The sequence below is a fragment of the Sitophilus oryzae genome, unplaced genomic scaffold (genome assembly GCF_002938485.1).
Source record: "Sitophilus oryzae breed Bouriz unplaced genomic scaffold, Soryzae_2.0 scaffold_1740_pilon_pilon, whole genome shotgun sequence".
NCBI classification, from domain to species: domain Eukaryota; kingdom Metazoa; phylum Arthropoda; class Insecta; order Coleoptera; family Curculionidae; genus Sitophilus; species Sitophilus oryzae.
The window spans coordinates 832,718-859,649 of record NW_022146436.1 but is presented as its reverse complement, the minus strand read 5'-3'; the positions used below and the strand labels follow the sequence as shown (position 1 = coordinate 859,649).

Below are 26,932 nucleotides of genomic sequence, written 5' to 3'. Positions count from 1 at the left end.
TTTCTAGAAAATGTTAAATATGTCAAAAACCTTACATTTTAGTCATATACTTCTCTGATAAAACTGACCTTTACTTTTCTCCCAGGATCCGAAAATCAATTAATATATAGGGTGTTTCATTACAAAAAACACAACCTTGATATGTAACTTTTTTTGGGGACACCCTGTAGAACTCTCTATATTTTTAAAAAGTGATCTGTATTAAACTATATATGCTCACAAAATTTCAGTTCAATACAAACTGTCGTTCTCCTTGGAGACTCCGCGGCGTATGAGAGGCACCACCCTGTACATTGGCTTGCATTTAAAATAACAAAGATTTGAACAATTTTATAGTAAACAGAAATATTTTTTTATCTCCCCATTTGATATCCAATCGGTTGATTTAGACCTATCTAATATGTCGACTTTCCTTAGCCAGTGAACCAAATTTCATCTTTCAATATGCCGAATTTATGAATTAACCAATGCTTATTCAAAATTATGTTTTATCAATTTTCCTTTATTTTATGTTTCGAAAACTGTTAAAGATCGTTAGTATAATAGAAAAATTATGAGATACAAAAGTAATTTCGAAAAACTGTAATACTATACCAGGTGTTCCATTTAAAATAACAAATATGCTACCACTTTTAGTATGAACACTGTAACAGGAACACTGTAATGCTGAAAATAATTTAGACTGATATAATGTAGGTACTTTTAAACAAAAATCCAAATTTTCAAAAAAATCCTATTACCGGTTCAGCATAAACAGCTAAACTATCATGGCCATGAATCACCCTGTATATTAATCAAAGATCAATTTTCTTGCCATATACTCAGAACTTTTATTAGGTAGATATTTATATGACTTTTTTCTGAAAAGTGTTTCGCTCTCAAAATTGATTAAGAAATCGAACTTGGATGAAAGTGCGTTGTAAATAATGGCTGTAAAACTAAGGATTGCTTTTTTAACGGTCTCTTTTATGAATACGAGTAGGTGGCTAAAAATTGCAAGTTAATTATCTTCGTCTGCGGTTTGCCATGAATTAATTTTCGTTGACCAAGAAATAAAAAGAGATGAGGTCCCCAAGATGCCCTTAAAGGTTTTTTGTTCATTAGGTCTGTATAAATATGTAAATTTCAATTTCTTATAGATATTTATTTTTTGGATTACATTGAAACAGACTTTGTGTACGGAAATCAATTATTTGTAATATAGTAATTATTTAGTAAAGTAATTAGGTGCCAAACTAACTTTAATTATGTAAAAAATCCTGTAAATGAAATTCGCTAAGCAATAAAGATATATTAAGTGTACGGTGTTTTTTTTATTATTTTAACATGACATGAAAAATTTGATTTTGATGTCAATGGATGTCAATATGACTCCTAATGCGCAGTAAAAAATATCTGTTTTTTACGCCAAAAATGTATCTAGGTAAAAAGCACTACAAGTAATGGTTCTCAAGATATTTGCAATCAAAATAATCAATACTTTATCATCGTCAAAAATTAAACATGTGAACTACATACAGTTCATACCAAATAAACCTTCAGTCGTGTGATTAAACTTGACCGGCACTGCGTTCCCCACTTATATATTTTCTTTTAATTAAAATATTTTAGGAAACAAAAATAAATTAATTATAAATATATAAACAGTTATTATTTTATCAACACGGATTAGAATGCAGAATTCATTTAATGAGTTAAGTTCTAGAGTAGACATAGACATTTTTTCGTTGTCTTTTTTGAAATTTAAAAAAATTATAAATTATTATTAATTATATTATTATAATTATATTATTATTATATTATTATATTTTAATTATTATATTTATAATTATATTATATTATTATTATTATATTATATATTTCTTTTTTTTTTTTTTTCACAGCTTAAAGCCGGTTTTAGCGACTAAGTCGGGAAATTCTTATCAACGACCTAATCGCGGTTCAACACAGTGCGAACGATAGAACCGGTAAAAAGAATTGTGGACTTCTGCATGGTAGAGATGATTCCTTCCTGGTTGTGAAGTTGGAGTTTCTTAAGGCTTTGAACAAGGTTTACGTCTACTAGGCCGTTATAGGTAAGTATTATTGGTAATATAAAAGTCTTGCTCAAATCGTATATGGCTTTTAGTTCTTGTGCCAGTGCCTCATATTTTGTGATTTTCTCTTTTCTTGCATTTTTAATATTTTCGTCTAGTGGTATTGTGATATCCAGCAGGTAAGCATGTTTCTGTTTTTTATAGAAGACTACTATATCAGGTCTATTATGCTGCACAGTACGATCTGTGATGATGTCAGTATCCCAGTATACTTTTACGTTTTCGTTTTCTACTATATTATATTATTATTAATATATTATTTAAATTATAATTATTATTAAAATTATATTATTATATTTCTTCCTCTAAAAATACATATAATATATTACGTTTACATTTATAATATTGTTAAGGATTCCGTGGGTCCACTATTTAAACTCACGATAAAATACTTAACGAATTTATTTGTCTCACTCTGTACACACAACTTATACTATTTACAACACAATTTATGCAACTACTATTACTCTAACGGTATTTCGCGGTATTATCAAACTTCAGACTTCAGACTATCTTCAGACTATCTTCAGACTGCTCCAACTGTCAAAGCGCGGGCCTTATATACACCCTGGCGATGGTTTCTGGAATGTTCTAAAGAATTCTGTAATTCTCTTTTACTTTCTGGCGAATTCGCCAGGTTCCTCAATGCACGTTACGGTTATGTAGCAGTAATGCAGTTATGCAACCAGTAATACACCTTGATCTTGACATTGCCCCCTTCTCAAATTTGATCGTCCCGATCAAGGTTTCCTGTCTGGTATCACTTCAAACGATCGAGATGACCTACTTTCATCTTACTTCCAGGGCTGCGCTGAATCCGGTACACAACACCATTTATCCTCTTGATGACTGTATAAGGACCTTCCCATGCTGTAGTTAACTTTGGGGACCTTCCTTTCTTGAGCTGTGGGTTATACAACCATACCCTATCGTCCTGTTGAAATCCCGTAGAATTAGCTCTGAGGTCGTAACGAGCTTTTATCCGGTCACTGGCTAGCGTAATCTTACTTCTCACGGCCTTATGAATTCCCAATAACCTTTCCTTCAGTTCATCCGGGTAGTCCTCTACGTTCGTGGTGCTGTCGTCTGGTGATCCGAACACCAAGCCACAAGGCAACCCTAATTCTCGACCAAATAAAATCTTCGATGGTGAAAGTCCGGTGGTGTTGTGAACTGCACTTCTATACGCCATTAGGAATAGTGGTATATGCTGAGCTCTTCTTCTCGTTCTTTACGGAGTCTTTCTTGTTCTTCTGCCTTCTCTCTTCTCATATTCTCCATAAAATCGCCCAATAATTTGCTTACTTCCTCCATTTTCTTCGCTTGTTCCCTTGTACCAACCATAAAAATACTCTAATTCGGTCTAAAAATCTTCCAATCCACTTAATTTCTGCTTAAAATCATCTTGAATCCCACTTCTGACACCAATTGTTACGGATTCCGTGGGTCCACTATTTAAACTCACGATAAAATACTTAACGAATTTATTTGTCTCACTCTGTACACACAACTTATACTATTTACAACACAATTTATGCAACTACTATTACTCTAACGGTGTTTCGCGGTATTATCAAACTTCAGACTTCAGACTATCTTCAGACTATCTTCAGACTATCTTCAGACTGCTCCAACTGTCAAAGCGCGGGCCTTATATACCCCCTGGCGATGGTTTGTGGAATTTTCTAAAGAATTCTGTAATTCTCTTTTACTTTCTGGCGAATTCGCCAGGTTCCTCAATGCACGTTACGGTTATGTAGCAGTAATGCAGTTATGCAACCAGTAATACACCTTGATCTTGACAATATATTACATTCAATTGCATTTTTTTTTGTCACAAATAATTTTTGTTATATTCCATTTTATATATGTATATCCTTATGTTTTATTGTATATAGCTTGCTGATTTAAGTATATCGTGGATGCTATTTTGGTACTACGTACTGTTTGCACCCCTAACATTCAATAAATAAATAAATAAATCAACAAAACTCACCTTTTTAACAGCACTTAAGGGACATAAAGGGCTATTACTACCACTTTCCAAATATTCAAATAAAGTTGTGTTTTTTTACGATTATTAAGCCAACCAAACCAAACCAAATCTTGTACCACGTTGCACTAAAAGAGGTTCTAAAAAGAACAATGTTCGACTGCAAGGTCTGCTAGTAAACTTTTTTAAGCTTAAAGTATCACAACACTTATTTGAACCAAAAACTCGTAATACAAAACCAAAGTGTCAAAACGAATGACAATGTCAAGAAATAAATAAATGCGGCAACTTGACATTTTTATTCAGCTACCACCTGAATCCCCAGCGCGAAATTTAAATTCCTGTGCCCGGCACCGAATATCTCCATGGTTGCAGCGTCTCAAGAGCATCCTGGAAATTAAAAGATAGGGTTTTCTACAATCAGGACTTGAGCACAAAAACGAAATTTGCAGTGTACCGAGCAATAATAATTCCCACCATGTTATATGGAAGTGAAACCTGCGCGCCGTACCGTGGACACATGAACGCATAACAAGTTGCAACAGAGACATCTTGGACAACTTTTAAGAATCAAATGTTTCCATCGTGTTTCAAACGTATCGATCCTTGAAAAAGCTAACTGCGAGAGTTTTGAAGTCATGATTACAAAGTCCCGCTTAAGACGGGCTGGTCACGTATGCAGAATGGAAGAAAACCGCATACCAAAATCTCTGCTTTACGGTAAGCTTGTAGACGGTAAGAGGAGTCCGGCTGGACAATTCAAAAGGTACAAGGATATTTTCTACGAAAACTTAAAGGGGATTAACATGCAGAATGAGTGGGAAGAAGCAGCTCACAATAAAACGGAATTATTGTAACGGGGAAGAATTATTGTAAACTCAGTTAACAGCGAAAACCAAAAAGTAAAGAGGCAACAAAGCAATGACATTTTTGAATGTCCGGAGTGTGATAGACAGATAACATCACGTATCGGGCTTTTCAGTCACAAAAAAGCTCATGAAAGAAAACGCCTTGCGTGGCCATCTTCTGATGCGTGTCGAATACTCGTCAGCGAGTAATGGCAGTATGTATGTATGTATGTGTTTTTCTATAAGTCAGTCATCTGCAACTATGTATACCTAAATATTTAACGTCATTACACTGTGGTATTTTTATTTGGTTTTTATTTTACTTCCCGTCTCATGGTGCAAGTGACATGGACTGATTCGGTTTTATTGACTTTTATCCTCCAATTTGTTAATCATTTTGATATTTCAGTTAAATTTCTTTGCAACTTTGCTGATGCGCCAAAGGTGGTTTCATCAACTGCGAGTACTGCAGTGTCATCAGCAAATGTTCCCGTTAGTGCATCTTGTGTGTTTGATAGGTCGGTTAATATTCCAGAAACTTGAAAAACGATATTGAGCAGATTGAGCATAAATTTCCGACAAAAATTCTTGATCAGATCACTCTTGAGTCTTGATCATCTGTTGATGATGCTAACATGGTTAACGAAACGCGCGTCCAGGGTAAAAGCAAAAGTGTTTTGATGTATTGTGGTGATTTAGTGTTTTATTTTGCTGTGTAACACCAAGGGGTCCAACCCCCAACTGTAAAAACTCTTGCGAGAAATGACTAATTCAATAAGCAGAAAAAATTTACTTTAAAGACGATTATAAGAAAATAGAGACTTTATAAGAAAATAGTTTTTAATTCAAATCTCAATAACAACAGTTATATAAATCTTTAATTAACCCTAATTTTTGTATTACATTTTCAACTTTTTGGCTTCAATGGCACGTGTAAAGTTTATAATTTATAACTCAGTTCTAAACTGATGTAGCTGACAGCTCCAATTTGATGACGTCGAGCATCTTAAAAAATAAGAAACATATATTAGTATTTCATCAAAAAAATTATACATTCTTATTGGTGGCCCATCGAAAACGTTCCGCAAGGCATAACGGCCAGGGTATTTTTTTCTTTCAAAAAATCCAAAAACATGTCAATTTTGTTTGTGAGGGGGACAACTTTTGCCCCAAAAATGATTGCAAAATCTTCAACCCTCTAAGCGGGGCTGTCATCCCCCAACTTTTTTCAAATGGGAAGGGGGTCAAGTGGCGCCGCAATGAAAAGAGCTTTCTATTCTCTATATTTCCCCGCTTCGTTTTTGAAAATCGTTCGAGTCATTGAGAAAATATGAAGGATTGAAATTTGAAATGTTTATTTAAACATTTATCAGAGTAAATGATAAGGATAAATTCCTTCGATCAATTTGCTGTTTTTTCTTATTATTTTTAGATGTTTACGCATTTTTTCACCTGCTACAAGATTGAACGATCAGATGCGGTAGTTCCTAGATAGCTGTTCTGTGACTTGTGTGTTGAAGTTCTTCTCAATTGCTGTCCTCCATTCGCGAACTTCAAGTTCCAATGCTTTACGCCCTGAGCTACTCGAGAACGGTTCTGAAAGGAGCTGTGCGCGATAGCCTGGTGCCTTCATATGGCGCGGAACAGTTCTGAACTTTATGACTCAATTGAATGGAGTGAGAGTATCGCGTTCTTGAACAGTTCAGAGCTGCACAACTGCGTGAATGGAGGACAGTAAGTATCGTTAAACTGACCCACAATAGAATTTCCAAAAATACCAGCCCACATGTTCAATTTCTGAGGATTTTGTGTATGCACCTCGTGAAAAACCCTGGGGCTGTCCTCCGCCCAGTACCGACAGTTGTGCCGATTAACTACACCGTTCAAAAAGAAAGTATACTCATCCGAAAAGCACACATTAAATAGGAAATTATTATCATTCGCCACTCGTTTACTCATAATTTCACAAAATTGCAAGCGACGATCAAAATCGTCTTCGTTGAGTTCTTGTACCAACAGGATTTTGTACAGGTGGAACTTGGTGTTTTTTTAATATCCTTTGGACACTTGTACGATTCACACCGGTCTCATTGGCTAATTTTCTTGTACTCAGCGTACTATCCATGGCAACTTGGCCCAATACGAATACTTCCATAGCTTCATTTACTCCAGGATTTTCCCTCTGCCTCTTTTTATTCATAACGGAACCAGTTTCGTGAAATTTTGCTACTAACTAGCGCACAATTTTGCCATAAAGCTGTTTGTCAGGATGGCATTTATTGAATATCCGCGCAACCCAATACATTCATGATTTTTAAAATAAAGTTTGAATATTTCCACTTTTTATGCAAGTGAGTACACCATAATTGTTAAAAGGTATAATATAATATAATAAATAATATCGAGAAGAACTTCAACGCACAAGTCACAGAACAGCTATCTAGCAACTACCGCACCTGTCTTTCAATCTTGTGGCAAGTGAAAAAATGCGTAAACATCTAGAAATAATAAGAAAAAACAGCAAATTGGTCGAAGGAATTTATCCTTATCATTTACTCTGACTTATCATTTACTCTGATAAATGTTTAAATGAACTTTTCAAATTTCAATCCTTCATATTTTCTCAATGACTCGAACGATTTTCAAAAACGAAACGGGAAAGTATAGATAATAGAAAGCCCTTTTCATTGCGGTACCACTTGACCACCCTTCCCATTTGAAAAAAAATGGGGGAGGACACCCCCACTTAGAGGGTTGAAGATTTTCCAATCATTGGGGCAAAATTTGTCCCCCTCACAAACAAAATTGACGTATTTTTGGATTTTTTGAAAAAAAAAATACTCTGGCCGTTATGCCTTGCTGAACGTTTTCGATGGGCCAGCCTATGTTATAACTTAAGGTTATATTTTTTTTGTAATAAATAAAAATTATTTCATTTTAAATCAAACAAAATTTAACTACATCAGTTTCAAGAGTTTTTGTAACTGTAAACGGAATAAAAGTATTACCTTTCATAAATTGTTGATTTTTTAAATCAAAATATGAACAAGTTTATTTTTCATTATGGCAAGCCTAAAATTAAAATCATTATTAGTTATAATAATTACAACTATTGTAATTTACAATTATTGTAAATTACAATATTAGAGGACGTCAGCTGTAACTCTAACTGAATCCGTTAATGATTTAGAACTCAAGGAAAAAATCACAAAAAAAATACTTGGGCGATTCAGATATTAATAGTGCATGCGTGTTTCTGATAAGGCAGGGATATTATTAATCTGTCGGTATGCATGATCGAGGTGGCAGTAGAATATAAGGAAAGAAAAAAAATGTTGGAGCGCGTCAGACATTCAAAATGGACAATAAATAAAAAGCAGCTTCTATCCAAAAGACTGATAAATTTGGACGCGAACAAAACTCGTGGCAGCTTTTTATATAGTACACAGTTCTCAGCACCACACTTTACTGATGATTTTAGCTACTTTCCTTTGTGCAGATCGGCAGATTATGTTATTCCCGTGGTTTTTGAACTTCCTTCAAAATAAAAGAATAACCACGTTCGCGAGAATGTCCAGGCATCGTTTTTTGCAACTTTGTGACCCATTTCCTTCCAGTTATGGCGCATTCTCACGACTCGTGTAATTGACAAACATTTGTAATTTGTAATTGGTACACAGGGTTTACATATGGTGCATCGGGTATCTACACAGAATTTCTAAGTTATTTATTATAGGAACTACGCCGCATTCTCGCCAGACCTTGTATGCCAATAAAAAATACTTGCCAAGTAGACGAGTCCTGAGAATGCGCCTTTATATTCTACTGTGTCAATTCCCACTCTTAATATCTTTCTTGCAGTTAAAAATATGGAAAATCTATATAGACAGATAGACACGCCAATTTTATTTGTAAGGGTAAGGTAATTTTATTTGTAGTGGTAAGGTAATTTAAATGAATATTTTTAGCCTTTTTCTTTCAACCCCCTAGGAGGGGTATGTCACCCTTACAATCTTAAATGCGAATGGGGGTCAAGTGGCACATCATTTTAAAGGGTGTTTAATTCTGTTTTCAGTGGTATCCTAGTTTGTTGCTTTTTGTCCAGAGGTTTCCGAATAACATGCCTGCATTGAGATTTTGGTTTTCAGGGTATTGTTTACACAAAAATTATTGCAATGGGTCTCCTTGTAGTACAAATGTGTCACTTGATCCCCATTCCCATTTAAGATTGTAAGGGTGACATCTACCCCTCCTAGGGGGTTAAAAGAAAAAGAATAAAAATATTTATTTAAGTGCCCCTTACAAATACAATTGACGTGTCTTTTGGATTTTTCATGTTTTTAACTACAAGAAAGTTATAAAATCCATGTTTAGGCTCCACTACTAATTTAGTTTATTTAAGAATTTATAGGGAAACTTGTACAAAATCGATCAATGAAATTTTTTATCACCAACATTTGGAAGCAAAAAAAGTCATTTTCTTTTTTGTGTGGCGGTTAGCTCTCTAGCGACCAACTCTGGAGCATGAAAATAATTTACAGCGAATATATTATAACTATAAAATATACCGGTAATCCGGTAAGATGTAAGATATTTCCCTAAGTTTGTCCTTCAAAACGGTGACTGAGCTACAGCTGACATACTTAAAAATAAGACTAGCATTCGTAAAGAAAAGTCTATACATAGACCTCTAAACTTGGAACCTAACTAGCCTTCTTAACTAAGCACCTTGTTTTAGTCCTTCCTTACCTCATAGTGATGTTTCAGCAATACACTCTGATCAACGGTATAGTTACAGTCGATACATTGATATTCTTTGTCCGATATTATGTGCTGTTTCATGTGAGCTTGGATTTTTCCTCTTGATCTACGAACGATACAGCAATACATACAGAAGTATATCTCAGTTTTGTGACAAGTATTTATCATATGCGATGTCAAATGAAAACGATTATGGAAAGTAAAACTCCTAAAATTAAGAAATAATATTAGCTAAAATAAGGTACTGACAAAAGAGTTAGCTCAAGAAGAGAAGTGTACAGGGTGGGTCAAATTCGACGCTTTTAAATGGAAACACCCTTTTCTATAGGAGATAGACGAAAACTAATATCGGTGTCTGGAGCTCAATTTTTGTCAAAAACATGATGGTGAAAACCGCATATCGATATCTGTTACCGTTTCGGAGTTACGGGGTGTTTTTCAAAAATGTGCATTTTTAACAAATCGCTGTAACTTTTTTGTTATGGAAAATGTTGTATTTCTATGAAAACATTTCCAAAGCACCTTTTTACATAGAATTTAATGGTTTGAGTATAATTTTTTTAACATTAATAATTTAAGCGTTATCAACAGAAAAATTGATTTTTTATTTGGGACATCCTCTATATTTTTAATTAACTGAAAAGAATTTAAAATTACCTTTCCAAAAATATAGCACACTTGATATTTTGTTATAATCCCCTTCGAAATACAGAGTTTTTAAAAGTTCGCCACTTTTAATTAGTAGGCTTTGGACCCCTTATTGATGATATGCCCTTAATGGAACTCGAAAACATATTTTTCCAGCAAGACGACGCACCGCCTCTGAACGCTGAAGTTATTAGCAAATTTTTGCAGCCAATTTCAAGAATAATTGGATAGCTAACCAAGATCCCAGCCGTTGGCCGTCGAGGCCGCCTGACTTAGAGCCCATGGATCTAATCTTATGGATATATTTGCGAATAAATGTTCCTTATTCTTCCGTATAATCTAGACAAGAATTAAAAATACTTAGCAGTTATAAAAGGGTATCTTTCATCTTTCACCCCCACTGAGTTAATGAATTCCGCGAGGAATGTTCAAAAACTGCCCCGTCTGTCCATAACAGATATAAGGTTAATATGTCGAACACCTGTAGAAAAATCTCATGTCTTGGTTTGCTATTTATTTTTATTGTTATTAGATATAGTTTAAATGTGTTGATGTTGGTTAAATATATTTTAAATTATTATAAAATTCTGCATCTCTCATAGCAAATATTATTTTCGTTTTAATTGATGCTATTAACAGCTAGAATTTTTTTGCATTACAGCCGGTGCCGTTCAAAGCCTATACTTATTTAAAGCGGGCGAATTTTTATATACTCTATATCTCGAAGAGGAATCGAGCACAATATCAAGTGTGTTATATTTTTGGAAAGGTAATTTTAAATCCTTTTCAATAAATTAAAAATATACAGGGTGTCCCATATAAAAATCAAATTTTCTGTTGATAATTCTTAAATTATTAATTTTAAAAAATTATACTTAAACCATTAAATTCTACGTAAAAAGGTGCTTTGGCAATGTTTTCATAAAAATACAAAATTTTCCATAGCAAAAAAGTTACAGTGATTTGTTAAAAATGCATATTTTTGAAAAACACCCCGTAACTCCGAAACGGTAACATATATCGATATGCGGTTTTCACCATCATGTTTTTGACAAAAATTGAGCTCCAGACACCGATATTAGTTTTCGTCTATCTCCTATAGAAAAGGGTGTTTCCATTTAAAAGCGTCGAATTTGACCCACCCTGTACTCTGTTTTTTTTTTCTCAGGTAAGATTTCGACAGACGTTGACAGAAAAAAAAGCAGATGACGTCCATACCAATCCATTCATTTAACTAAAAAAAAGTTTCTGATATTTTTTAAGTTAACTATGAATGTGTTTATACATAAATCGGTGATGTGTCATATCTTGTTGTTTTTAACCAGTTTTATTGGTTTATTTCAAAAATGACAGATCATTTTTCAATATTATTGGTTTGACGGAACGACGAACGACAAACGAACGCCGATGCGTATGAACTCGATTTAAGATTTTTGAGAGTTGTCAAACTCTTGCCAAATTATAGGTTATAATTTTGTATCAAATTATGTAAAATAGAAATGATAAATATTTTGCATTTTGGACTATGTTATTACGCGTGTTTCGTGTTTTTTAAAATGAAGTGGAGGAAAACTCGAGTGAAAATTAAGTGTTGACTATGGGGGCTAGAAGGAGGAGGCGAATCGACAATGGACATATTTGAAATTTCTGTCCCTACTTTAAAGCAAGTTTTTCGGTTTGACACCAGAGGCACTGTAAGCGCGTTAGATTGATCATTTGCATTGTTAGAATACGATTTAACTGTGTTTTTACTAGTTTTTTTTAAATTTATAGTTATTTTATTGACTATTAGCAATGTAACAATGAGTGTGATTAAAAAAACCCTATATAATAGATCTTGCTTCGTACATGACTGTATAAGTGGGACTTACAGTGGAAAAAAGGCAAATAAACAACGGGGTGAGAGAAACCCAAGCCTTTTCAAAGGTCCTAATGTAAGTAGTATAACTATTTATTTAAAAAAATATGGATAGATGTTAAGAAAAACATTCAAATTATATACTGTCAGTGTACAGATTAATTTTAAATTCAAATTAATAGAGAATATAGCCTAAAATCAACATCTGCGTAACATAACCTAGGAGGCCTTGTTATAAAATAAAAATAATTTACCTACTAGCTGGTGGCTAAAATTACCTGTTGATATGTATTAACCACCATTTGAACAGTGCTATTGAAAGTGAATTTACGCCAAAGCAATATAGTATTCTAATATAACATAATTCACTTACCCGAGATGCTTCATTTAAATTGAAAAATAATGTACAGTGGTTGAAGGACTTTTGATTGTGTATACAAACCATTTAGAATAGTTTTTATGAATAAGCTCTTTAAATTAATATGTAGGTATATTGTAGCCAGGTATTTATTTAGAATGCATTTTTTTAAATTATAATTCTTTGTGTTCTTGATATAACATGTTCCTTTTTTTTTATAAATGTTCCTGTTATATTTTTTTGGTATAGGTGCTAAATTGTATATTAAATTTATATACTGTATATTTTATTTATTAAATTTAGTGGAATTTAGTCAGTTAATAAAAACAAAAGTTGTAATGTATTAATATTGCTAAATAAATAAATATATGATGAAATAAGTCAGTGTATATTTACAACTCTTTTAAAATAAATTGAGTTCATTATTTATTCATTAAAATTTTATTTAGAAAAATGTACCTTTACAATTATTAGGTGACGTTGAATATAATACATCTTGAATTTAATTGTCTACGAAACAGTGACAATTTGCAAAACTTTGCTTATGACATTAAAACTTAAATTCAGAAAATCTAAAGAAAAAACACTATTGGACACAGGAAACGTTTCAGCTTAATGTACCTATTCTCTGGTTTCAGCTATAAAAAGTTATGGGATAGATAACACTGATCAAAGGGTGCAACAGTAGTGTTCATCTTCATTTTCCATTGAAGTTATTCCTGATAAAATACTTTTAATTTTCGTGATTCGGTTTCTGTCAATTGCGGTAAAACCACTACTAGTTTATTACGAAAGTTTTTAATGTTTATTAAAATGATATCACACTGAACTGTTGTAAACATATCAATTTCAAATGATTTTATTAAAAACGATTAATAAATCACTAACACAATCACACCATAAACTATTTAATTCGCATTTGTCACCAAGAAACAATTACTGTTTACATCAAATCAAAGGTTGAACTGGTGATATTTGTTGCTGGAAATTCTATCTTTTTTGTAGAACAGATAGGGAAGATAGGGAAGAATAGATAGGGAAGATTTATTTTAGCAGCTTATATTTTTCTTCGGTCTATGCACTAAAAAGAACCATATAATGAAACAATTTTATAATAACAACTTAGAAAAAGAATATCTAAAACCGGCATCTGATATAACCTAACTTCTAACTTACTTTTCAAACTCAAATTTAAGGTTTTGTATTCACAATTTTAGCCACGCACATTGTTCAATTAGAAAAAACACGTTTCTAAAAGGTAAATCTGCTAAAAATATGCCCAAATATTAACTGAACTCTATAATTTGTAACAAAATAGTAATTCTTGCCATAAGAAGCTGTGTATTTCTCAATCTGTCGGATCACATGCGCCCCTAACGGCGATTTTCGAACTTCATTTAGATCTCAAAAACTGGGCCCATAATTTTTGCGTTCGATTCGCCTCCTCCTTCTAGCCTCCATAGTGTTGACCCATACCATAGTTTACAGTTAATTATATTCGGTGCCCAGAGACCGCCAGAGATTATGGACAGAGAATTGTATTATTAGTCACAAATAAAGTTTGTATACCATCTCGTATATGGTACCAAAAACTGGAGTATCTGTAAAGGTGCGTATTCATTATCCGAACGAACGAGCGAGCGAACGAATGGAATTCGGTATATTTGGACGGTGGACCGAACGCATGCGGTCGTTCGTTTGTTCGTTCGCTCGGCCATCCGTTTCGAGTCGGTACATCAAAGACGTTCGCAAACGAATGGGTTAAGGTGTTTTCGTTTGGTTCTAAAATCCGGTTCCGTCCATACTACTACCGAACGAAAGAATGACCATTCGTTCGTTCGTTCGGATAGTGAATACGCACCTTAACATAGCAGCACACAATAGGTAAATAATAGATTTTAGTGCTGCAGAGAGATAATGTTAAAAGATACTGGTTTACAAAAATTATAAAATTAAAGATAATTAACCAACTTTTAAGGTATAAAATTCAGTAAGTTATTATTAATAAAATATTTTGTTTTATTTATTCCTATACAATATTGTTTATTTTTTATTTTTTTCATAAGTTATATGTTATATTGATAAATGTAACAATAAATACAGGAAGTTGCTTGAGCTTGAAACACGACTTGAAAGCACAAAATCTTTTTTATATCTTTTTTTGGTATATCGTGCCTTGCTTGTTTTGTATTAACACGTACTGTAATTGTTTTTAATAAAATAACTCGATTAGATTTTTTCAATTTTATACAATTTATTTTTCACAATATTTTGAAGTAATCACTTGTCACTCGAATTTTAAATATATTAACTTTCTGCTATGCGTTCCAATCGTACCAACTTATTTCTTTGTCAAATAAAATAGGCTGTACTTAAACTGCCGTTAAACGGTAGCTTACTAAAATGCCGTTTATAGGTATGACGTCGTTGATGTGACGCACTTAACTGCTTTATGAAATATAGGAATCTTATAAGGACTAACTAACGCTATCCACCCTACCAAATAACCAACTTAACCAACGCAACTAACCTCGACACTGATAAAAAATATCAAAAACAAATATAAATTAGTAAAAATCAACCAACCCCACCTAATAACCAACTAACCAATGAATTAACACCCTCCAAATAACCACGCTAACCAACCCGCCAAATAACTAAACCAATCTAACCAAAAAGAGTGAAACCAATGCAATAAGATCACGCTATAAGCAAAAAAATATATAAAAAAGTCTTGGTCTGCGTGAGATTTGAACCACGGACCATTCGCTTACGAAGCGATAGCCTCAGCCACTGAGCCACAGGTGCTCTTGCAAAATGCTTAAGGCCAGGGCATTACTTTCCGCCGACATGAACGACGTCACAATATCTATTAACGGCATTTTAGTAGGCTACCGTTTAACGGCTGTTTAAGTACATCGAATAAAATAAACTACTTTAAAAATAAAATGACAGACACATCTATCACTGTCAAGGATCTTGTCGTTGGACAGACTATAAATGTTTTATCCAACCTCAAAAATTCTAAACAAAAATTGATATTAAAATAATAACTAGATGTGCATATTATGTTTCTAATATTTTTTATAGATTGCCTTCCTTAGAAAACTTAAGAAAAAATAGTGCTTATTTGCATGTGATTGTAATGATTCCCTAATGCCGCCGTTGATTGAAAAAATTGGGAAGATACACAACCTATGGGCGAATTCATGACAAGGCTGATTTGATTTCCCCTTACGTCTCAAGTGCTGTATGGTGGAGACACCAATCGTTCTGTGGTCAACCCATAAAACATTTATTTTCTCTAATTCGGCCAGCGAAGACATATAGCAGACGGTGTGGATCTGAAAGCGACAGTGTTGCCATATTAAAATAGGTAATATATGTAATCAGTGGCGGTTTAATCATGAAGTCAAATCGTCAATGCCCCCCCCCCCAAAAAAAAATCAGGAGAAAATTAGAAAAACTTATTTAGATTATACTTTTTGTAAATCACTTTTTTTCCATCCTAAAATATTCAAAACTATTCCCAATTTATCCAATTTTCGCTTGAAAACATTTTATTTTACCCATTTTCTCTACTGCCAGTCAAAATTTCATTTTGTCCTTCGTTCCCACTATGTTTTACATGTATTAAACTCCAAGTGCCGCGGCTCGTGACGCCAACAAGGTAAGGTATACTACGTATAGAAAATATAATGGGTTGAGGTGCGATGGGTGCGATAGATATAGCTTATATTGGCCATTGACCGCGTCATTCATAAAAGAATTTGTAATGTAGGCAACTTTATACAGGTATACACTTGTATTTGGTAGTTTACTGACAGATGATAAAAAAAGTGGCGGTTTTTGTCTTTGTCTAGAAACCAGCGTGTTATTATTGTAATTTGTAATATTGTTTATTAGTTGAAAATCAATATAGTTGATTAAGAAATATCGAGTGCAATATTTCCATATAAATATATTACAGGATTTCAGTCATACGGGTACGAACATAGTGGAGGCAGGTTTCTGCTTTCCGGCAACCAGCGCCGTCTCTGGGGACCTATTCTTGACCACTCGCATCTTCAAATATCGCTCGCATCTCACATCTCCTAAAAAGCCGTATAACAATACACAGATGCGTAACTTTGCGTATATGCATCACGTGTATTGTATATGGCTATTTCGGAGATGCGAGAAGGATTCGGAAGTAGATAATTAAAAGGAAATTTACCTGATTAACTAACCTAACCTAACCAAACCATATTCAAACGCCGCGCCCGCCTCGCCGGGGCCGCACATAGATGTATTTGGTCTATAAACCTGGCCAAAAGTGATATTTTTTTATTTTCATTTTTTATCTTAACTGAACACAAATCTATAAATACTAAATGTAAGCACGTTTATTAGTTATTAGCTTTTTTAAGTCGTAAGTTGACTATCAAATAAATAATATATTTCAGTTAAAAGTATGAATTATCTTGAGTGTATTCTGAATATTTCTAAGATTATAAAAATAGTGGAATTGTTTGTAGTGCTTTTTTTGCAAATTGTTCATAATAACTGTCATGATGGATACAGAGCCAGCTTTGTTTGTTGGCTCTGTTCTGTTTTATACCATATTTTTATTTCGAAACATTTCCTTCTATTCTATTTTTTTATAATGTTTTATATTTAAAAAATCAGTGGCATTTTTATAAGGTGTAAGACTATTCGGCAATATTCCGCATGGAAATTAGTATCCGTTCAATGCTTAAAGTCTCCAGCATTGGAATATGCACAAAAATCTTGCCAATATTTGCCACTGCCAAAAAAAACATTGATTTAAATAGATTCTTCGTTTTGCACAGAATGGCCCTATTTGATCGGTGGAAACGGTTTCAAAGTAGAGGAAAAAATATTGTGTAGGAAAAACAAAATGGGGTTCCATATTAGCAACTTCTCCTCTAATTAATAATTAATATTACTAGCAAAAAAGCAAAAAAATCATAAAACATAATTTTGGCCAACTTTTAGTTCTTAATACCCCCTGTGCGCCGTCGGCGCGTGCAAAAGCAGAAATAAATAAATTTTCGTTCCGGTAAAAGCGAGAACGCCGATGAACGCTGGTTGACGGTGCCTGCCTGCTTTCACTGTGAACTAGCCGATTTGATAACACGCTTTAATTTTTCAAGGTTATAAGCGCGAGGCGGCGCGGCGCGGCGTTACTATTTAACCACATACAGGGTGTCCCAGAAATAAGTGCAAGTATTTTAACTTAACTGGTAGTATAGTTCAACCCCAGAAACACGCCTATGAGGTTTTTTTCTAAATAATTTTTTTTTGAAAATTCGGAATTTTTTGAAAATATTTTTGGAATTTTTTTACATTTTTTTTTAGTTTTTATTTAAAAAAAATAGTTTCTTGATAATATGGCAACATAGGTAGTAGATTAAATTTACAAGAAAGAAAATCCAGAAAAGATCCAGTGGTTCTCAAACAAATCTCGAAGTATTGGAAAGAATGTGTAAGGACTAAGAACTATTGACTGTAATAAAACGACGGAAAGCAGCATATTTTGGTCATATTTTTCGAAATAACAAATATAGTTTCCTACAGCTGATCGTTGAGGGAAAGATTGAAGGACGACGAGGCATCGGGCGTAAACGGTTTTCCTGGTTGCGGAATTTGCGCCAGTGGTTTAATATAGGAGAGGCCAGTGCAATTATCCGTTTGGCTCAAGACAGGGAGGAATTCCAATTGATGGTTGCCAACCTCCGATGAGGAGAAGGCACATGAAGAAGAAGGTTCTCAAAATTTTAGCAAAAATATTTTTTTTTGAAATTTTCAAAGTAAAATAACTCCAGTATTTTGGACTTATTTGAAAAACGATAAAGAGAAAATATGTTTCTTTTATCGAGATCTACCACCCTTTAAAATACTTGCACTTATTTCTGGGATACCCTGTTTATAACAATACACGTGATGCGTATACGCAAAGTTGCGAACGATGTCAAGAATAGGTGCCCAGATTGGCGCTGGCTACCAGAAAGCGGCAAACCTGCTTGCACTGTGTTCGCACACTACCGCTGGAAAAATTTCTCCGTTAGGGCAGTTTGGGTGTTTATAAAAGCTCAAATTATAAAACAACCTAGATTTTTGTATTGTTTATCGCGTATTGCGTATAATGTTTGGCTTTGAATAAAAAGACTAAGGAAGGAGCATATCAAAAATCTTAGGTGCACCGCGATAGGCCTCAAATATGGCCGACTTAAATTCCGGTTTATCAGTGCCGTTCTAATTTTATTTATAAAATGTAAAACTATGATGTAGGGTAGACGTGGGGCAGACTCAATAATTTGTTATTTTATTTTACACTGTGAATAAATGTTGGTAGTTATTAAAATTGTTATAAAAATATATAATTCTAATAAAAATAGATAAGTTATAATAAGTATTTATTAACACAAACATCCGATACGCTACTGAAGCAGGTAAGTCAAATTAACGTATCAAAATTCTTTGACATCTGATCTTTGACAAGTAGTAAATAGAAGCTAAAATGCAAGAAAATATATAATTTAGTTAATTTAAGTGAATTTCATAAATGATCGGTTTACTACACGTATGTATATTATATAGTCACTTACTAGCGAAAAGTTGTTCCATTATTTCACTCAATTTTTGCCGAGATCTATCGCACGCTACACAACCAACTATTTTAGAGTCTTTTTCGATAAATCGTGATAATGTCACTGTTAATTTAAGTTCTGCCACAATTTCCATCTAGATTTACTACCTTTATACAACTATCAGTAGTAGAATAAATAATAACTAACATAAAATAAGCTCCATAAAGACTGACAAATCCACAAAATTTCATATCAAATTCAAGTGTGTCAAATGAATCGTCAAACAGAACTGTCAAGGATCCCCACCCTAGAGAGCTTTTATGGTGCCTTTTCCGCCCACCATGCATGAATACATGGATAGCATTATGCTCCTTCCTTAGTCTTCTTATTCAAAGATTATATATGTTTCTAATATTTTTTAAGTTAACTATGGATGGGTTTAATTATAAATCCGTCATGCGTCGTCTCTTGTTGTTCTTAACCAGTTTTATTGGTTTATTTCAAAAATCACAGAACATATTTCAATATTATTGGTTTGACAGAACGAAGAGCAACAAACGGACGCCGATGCGTATGAACTCGACTATAAGTAAGTAAGGTAAGATTTTTGTCAAACTCTTACCCTTTGAATAAGAAGACTAAGGAAGGAGCATATCAAAAATCTTAGGTACACCGCGATGGGCCTCAAATATGGCCGATTTAAATTCCGGTTTATCAGTGTCGTTCTAATTTTATTTAAAAAATGTAAAACTATGATGTAGGGTAGACGTGGGGTAGACTCAATAATTTGTTGTTTTATTTTACGTTGTGAATAAATGTTGGTAGTTATTAAAATTGTTATAAAAATATATAATTCTAATAAAAATAGATAAGTTATAATAAGTATTTATTACCACAAACATCCGATACGCTACTGAAGCAGGTAAGTCAAATTAACGTATCTAAATTCTTTGACATCTAATCTTTGACAAGTAATAAATAAAAGCTAAAATGCAAGAAAAATATATAATTTAGTTAATTTAAGTGAATTGAAATCATAAATGATCGGTTTACTACACGTATGTATATTATATAGTCACTTACTAGCGAAAAGTTGTTCCATTATTTCACTCAATTTTTGCCGAGATCTACCGCACGCTACACAACCAACTATTTTAGAGTCTTTTTCGATAAATCGCGATAATGTCACTGTTAATTTAAGTTCTGCCACAATTTCCATCTAGATTTACTACCTTTATACAACTATCAGTAGTAGAATAAATAATAATTATCATAAAATAAGCTCCGTAAAGACTGACAAATCCACAAAATTTCAAATCAAATTCAAATGTGTCAAATGAATCGTCAAACAGAACTGTCAAGGATCCCCACCCTAGAGAGCTTTTTCCGCCCACCATGCATGAATACATGGATAGCATTATTCTCCTTCCTTAGTCTTCTTATTCAAAGATGTTTGGTTTAGTCAATATAAATCAATATTTAAATTTTCGAAAAAAAAAAGTTTTAGTTGCCGTAGCTTTGTCGTAGCCGAGGGTTTAAGATGAAGCGCGAAAGTGTAGGTAATAATTCATAATTTTCTGGTTCTGGATAAATGATGAACTCTTGTTGACTGATTCTGGAATAGATATTTTCAAATAAACAACATATGGTGTTTAGTTTGTAAAATCGTGCGGTTAAAAGAAAACAATTGATTAAATTTTAAAAAACGTTTAGAGAAAGAATTGACTTGAAATATAAAAAAATGAGAAATAAAACTTTTAAAAAGGTTTATGTGTATATATTTATGTTTTTTTATATTTTAATTTTTTTTTATTTATTAAATAGAAGACAAAGCTGCATGCTGAAGTAATACTTACCGGTAGTTCCAACATGTAGTGAAGAAAAGGATGAGGTTTTTTAGTGGGTGGAAATCCCACACTATCTGTCATCAACATCCGATAGATGTCTTTAAAAGATTTTTCCTCTCCTCAAAAAAAAATGTTTTTTTTGTAACATTATTATTAAAGTGTCTTTTAAATCCTACCGTGGAAAATTTGTGTAAAGAACATTGACTGAATTATAGTGAAATGGCACTAGACCACCTGTTTAAAAATGTAAGGGTAGGTTTTATTTTAACATAATTTGTGTTTATTTTTAGATTTATTTCCCTTTAACTAAACGTACAAGTACCTTGTAAGAAACCAACTAAATTTAGTGGCGTCTTAAAAAAAATCGACGCAATATTTTTAGATATTGACCTCCCTACAATAATAACCACGAGCCGTCACTGTATGTAGTACGTTTGATGAAAATATCTTTAGATGAAAAATCCGCGTTTATGTATTGAAATTGTATTCGTGATAAACATAGAATAAACCACAAAAATAAAAATTCTGTTTAGGTACTGAATATTTCGTTTGATCGAAAAGAGTCGTTTAGTTGGCTTGGAACTGACCACTATTGACATTTACCATAATATTTTATATATGAAATGACAGTGACCTTTATTTCCAAGCGAACTGTGACGCCTTTCTTTGTTTAATGATATAATGTTATATTAAATTGTTTAAGGATAAACAATCCGTATTATTAACGTACTGTACCCAAAATCCGTAAATCTACGGATTAATTCGCAGTGCTGGCAACACTGTCTCCGGCAACCACTCACTCTGTCGACTGAAAGCAGAACTACGGTACAGTATTCTCTATCCGCTGCGCTGTAAACGACTACCTATTAGCGCGCAGCGGCGCAGAGCTAAACTAAATCTCGGACAGGTTAACTAGCAACGACGGTATCGCCACCTACATCTCGGACATGTTTTGTGCCACGAAATCGCTCATAGGGTTGCGCATCGTCTTATTTCTTCAATCAACGGTATATATAGTATACCTTTTTACGTGCGTCCTAAAGGGGCATTCTTTACAAGCAAATTTACCAGACTGATTCAGAGGTTCCTCATGACTTAACTGATGGAATCTCATAGCCTTTTTTTGGTTGTTGGTTGCGACACATTTATAACAACCCCAAGCTTCATAATCCTTTCTGAAAATTACAAAAAATTGTTTAAAAAATCTCGCATTAGAATTAAGATTTCATATTTAATTCAATTTTGTATAAATTCGCAAAACGTTATTAGACTAAAAGCAAAGTTTACAGAACATATACTGTAAACTTTGCTAAAACTCAATACAAGAAAAGATAAAATAATTACATAATGTTCAAAAAAATCAAAATAATAATTTCAAATTAATTTTCTAATTTCGAATCTAATTGGATATACAGGGTGTTTCAAAAAACATGTGCCATCTCTCGTGGGGAGATTCCTCACGTAAAAATAAGATTTATTTTTCATATTAACAGAGGTCCAATTCTGTTTTGTTTCGTAGCTACAGGATGTTAGAGTCTTTATATTTTTTCGATTTATTATAATTTTCTTCCAAGTACTTTTAACGTTTCGAATGAAATGTTGAAGGTACTATAAATGCGACATACATATTTTAAAGCCAAAAAAGTGTCGACATATTCACCAGAGACGTGCAATTGGGTTATCACTGGAATATTTTTCTAAAAAAAGCATATACGCCACTGGTCTTTTTCTCTCTTGTTAGCGAAATAGTGTAATAAGTTTAATGCCGATTAAAAGTCTATCTCTCCGAAGATTGGACATCAGACAAGGAAATCAAATGTCGCATCGAACAAGCTCGGCAGGCATTCTTGAGGTTCCGAAAAGTACTTGTTTGTTCTGATTTTGACCTTAACCTCAGATTAAGATTCGTAAAGTGTTACGTGTGGTCGGTGCTCCTTTATGGTATGGAAGGTTGCCATTGAAAGCAGCTGCCATTAATAAATTAGAGGCTTTCGAGATGTGGCTATATCGCAAAATTCTGAAGATACCTTGGACGGCCTAGGTTAACAAATGAGGAAGTTCTGAGACGTGTCAACAAACAGCGCGAATTGTTTGAATTGGTTAAGAAGAAAAAAACTGCATACCTGGGGCACATAATGCGAAACACCAAATATCAATTCTTGCATCTGTTAATCGAAGGCAAGATCGAAGGCCGGAGGGGTATCGGAAGGAAGAAAATGTCCTGGCTGAGGAATGTTAGACAGTGGACAGGCCTACACGATGTACAGTCGTTAATAAACACCGCCAGGAATAGAGAAGCGATGGAAAATGTTATCGCAAACATCCATTAATGGATTCGCACTATAGAAGAAGAAAAGTTGTCTCTTGATGAGATAAACGCATTTTATTAATTTGCCTTGATCCAAGTCTAATAGCAACCTTTAAAAAAAATAATATCATTAACTTGCGGAAGTTTTAAATAAGTACCTACTCATTCATTCCCCATCGAAAAATATGAAAAAAAAGTTCCTATAAACATGGGTATGGAAATGCATAGTTTTAGAGTTACAGGATGTTAGAATATTTTAAAATTAGGTTTTTTGTAATTATCTTAAATACCATTATTTTTTCATTTGAAATTGAGGTAGGTTAAACTAATTGTAATAATAACTAATAGTAGGTAATAATATTTAATAATAAGTTAGGTAAAATATATATTTTTTTTCAAGGAGGCCGAATTCAACAAAATATCAAGAGATAACTCTTAATTGGCATTAAACCGCCTATACAATTTTGATTATCAAAAGAAAAAAGTCAGTGGCGCACATGTTTTTTTTGAAAAATATTCCAATGAGATAATTTATCGACACTTTTTTAGCATTAAAATATGTAGCAATTACAGTAACTTTTACCCTAAAAATTTCATTTGAATCACTAAAAATATTTAAAAGAAAATTATAATAAATCAAACGATTATTAAAAATTTAACACACTGTAGCTACGAAACAAAGCAGAATTGAATCTATATTGATATGAAAAATAAATATTATTTTTACGTGAGAAATCTCCCCACGACAAATGGCATTTTTTTTTGAAACACCCTGTAGGTAGTAGGTAGATAATGTTATACTGTTAAACGGCCTCTGCACTATTCCTGAAATGTTTGGTTTGGTTTGGTTTCAGTGGTTTCTACGAACATCTCAATAATTTTCTTATGCTGCGGGGAATCTTGGCTAATTTCGGCCGCAAACATCAAAACAGAGCGTAATCACCCGAGACAAATCATGATTGGTTGTTTGTTTTTTATTGTTCGGTTTCTGTATTTAACCCTCAACTGGCGTGGTGGGGTCCAGGGGACCCCAAGCACCAGGGACGCGCCGGCCATATGGGCGAGGTCCTGCGGCGCACGACGGCGCCCAAGCCCTAAAGGCGCCTGCGGTCACCTGACTTTAAAAAATAATAAAACCATTTTTTGGAACTTATCAACAAATTAACATAAAATTTAAGTAATACTTTTATCTATGAACGCTAGTGGTGAAAATATATTATCCACCAATGTAGAGCGCCGCGCCGCTGGTCATTGGAAATTTTGGCTTAATATTATAATATTGGAGAAAGGCGCCTACCCTTATTTCCCACGACGCCACAGTGCTTCTTCCCATGGACAAAAATCAAAAAATAAGTTAAAATTTACTAATATCTGAATATATAATTTTATACTTATAGCAATGTTCAACCATCCTGTATATTATTTTTCATAAACAGCGTTTTTGTTAGCAAATATTTTCACTAAAAATAAATTTTGCGATCATTATCTCATCAGTGAAAAGAATAACATTCATAGTACGATATGTATAGTATATTATGGAGTTAAACGGGTACGTACTTAATTGAAAGCCAGTATGGATATTGTTAAACAAGGTATGTGCTTTAAATATATTTCTAAACAAGTTCGTGATTGTTTAGTTTTTATTTATTTTTTAAGATGATTCTTAAATGGGTATAAAAATTTTACGTACTTCAAAAAGGCATTTAAAAAAAGCATATCAAAACATATCGTATTTATTGAATATTTGCGTCTGCTTGCGACGAACTTTATTTTATAATACTTTTCAGATGGAGTAAAATTGATAAGCAATGCCTATCTGGCTAATACTTGGCTTGATCATAAGGACAAGAACTCAAAATTATTTGTATTTCAAAAAATATGTTCTTATTAGATACTGATGAACCTTCCAGTCAAATGAGACACCACTTGTGCCTGAAAAAGTCCACTATGTTGGAGCGAAACGTCGCATAAAAAAAGTGTCCATCTTTCAATTTATTATAAAATCTCATACCCAAGAAAAGGAAAAAATAATATATGGATATGGTCTATTAAAGAGGTAACTATTAACATCCGAACCCCTCATACCGGCAAAATGAACAGTAACAACGCGAAAAAGTAACATATTAGAAAATGATGTACAGAAATATCTTATGTGAGGATACTTCATCTACCTGTGATTTGGATACTATAAATTTGGAAGATTCTGTCAGCAGTGATTCTCCTGAATCAGAGTAGTTACGATCTATGCATTTTGTTGTCCTAAAGTAAATTTATAATATCTTAAGTTTTTTTTTTTAATTAAATATAACATTAATGTTTCTTTTTCATTAAAGAAAAACATTTTTATCTTATATTAGGCTTATATTGTAGGAATCATGTTCAAATGTTATTTCAATTCTTTTTTTTCAGGAATTTATTTAATACTTACACCGTTTTCATACTATAACTTATTATTTGCTTAGATGTAACACAGCTCCAATATTATTATTATTTATAAGATTTTTTTTTCATAAACGTGGGACTAAGAACATCATCATTTAGTACAATGAGAGTACTCATCATTTGTGTCAAATAAACCTAGTTTGAATAAATTGCTTACATTAAAAGAGAAGTTTTGGATTTTTGTCCTCTAGAGCCACATGTTCGAAGCACTGTGCGACGGCGCCGAAAATACTTAGCGCGTCCCTGCCAAGCACTATTTAAACCTCTGTAAAATGTATACGTTTAAGAATTAGGCCTCGCCGCTCCATTTACCTTTAAGTTAGGGTACCAATATGCAATTGTTAAAGGCGCACTTGATTTTATCAAGTATTGCTCCTACCAGCGGGGGCTAAAGGTTCATTGGGGTCTCTGTGGCACCACCACACAAAGAATGTTTCATTATTAGGATGGTGGGTATTCTAAAAAGTGTGCCTCACTGGGACGCTAATTTTGAGGAAGTATTAACTGAGTGGTTTGATGAACTTAAAGAGGCTTAAATGAGATGAAAATCATCGAGACATTGATTTTTCTCCGAAGAGTAACCATAACTCCGATTCTGAATCTCGTACTTATAGAAGAGAGAAAATTGAATTATCAATACCAGAAAAGAAAGAGATGTGGTATATGGCAACCATATGTCAATGAAAAAATGACAAAAAACAAAAATCTCATGAATCAAATGTGCACGATCCATGTGCGGCAAATGCAGATCCTATATTAGCATAAAGTATATTTGAAAAAGTTATGTACATTCAAGGTTTACAGTTTTGTTTAAAACAATTTATGTTTATTACTTTAGCTTTACATTTCAGTTGTTTGTACTTTTAATAATACGGTAAAATCATAAAATATATATGTTTTTAATTTCTATGGGTTTCTTTTTCTATGCGTTTTACTTTATTTTTGTATCCGTTCTTATTAATTTGTTGAAAATTAATGAAATTGTTTGTTCACAAGTTTGATTATATTGTAAACAGTGTTAAAATAACAAACTTTTTATAAAGGTCGATTTATAAACTCTACAGTTGGCTTTTGATTTGGCATTGGCTTTGGATTTGCCGTCGACTGTTCGTAGCGCCGCAAAATCGCATTTATAAACTCGACGGTTGACAGCTGGCTTTGGCCGTTTTGGGCAGATCTA

General features: G+C 33.2%; 1 protein-coding gene across 2 annotated transcripts in view; it reads right to left on the bottom strand.

The window, feature by feature from the left end:
• Positions 1-5,777: 5,777 nt before the first annotated feature.
• LOC115881806 overlaps positions 5,778-26,932 on the bottom strand; it is a 48,877-nt gene continuing 27,722 nt past the window's right edge. The window contains exons 5-8 of one of the 2 annotated variants that reach the window (XM_030899477.1): positions 22,025-22,177; positions 9,687-9,906; positions 7,946-8,009; positions 5,790-5,942 (exon numbers count right to left, since the gene is read on the bottom strand). In XM_030899477.1, the coding sequence (XP_030755337.1) occupies positions 7,989-8,009; positions 9,687-9,906; positions 22,025-22,177 (394 nt within the window). In that variant the 3' untranslated portion in view covers positions 5,790-5,942; positions 7,946-7,988. Of the gene's footprint in view, positions 5,943-7,945; positions 8,010-9,686; positions 9,907-22,024; positions 22,178-26,932 lie in introns of both variants that reach the window. The other variant, XM_030899476.1, reaches the window with a different exon arrangement.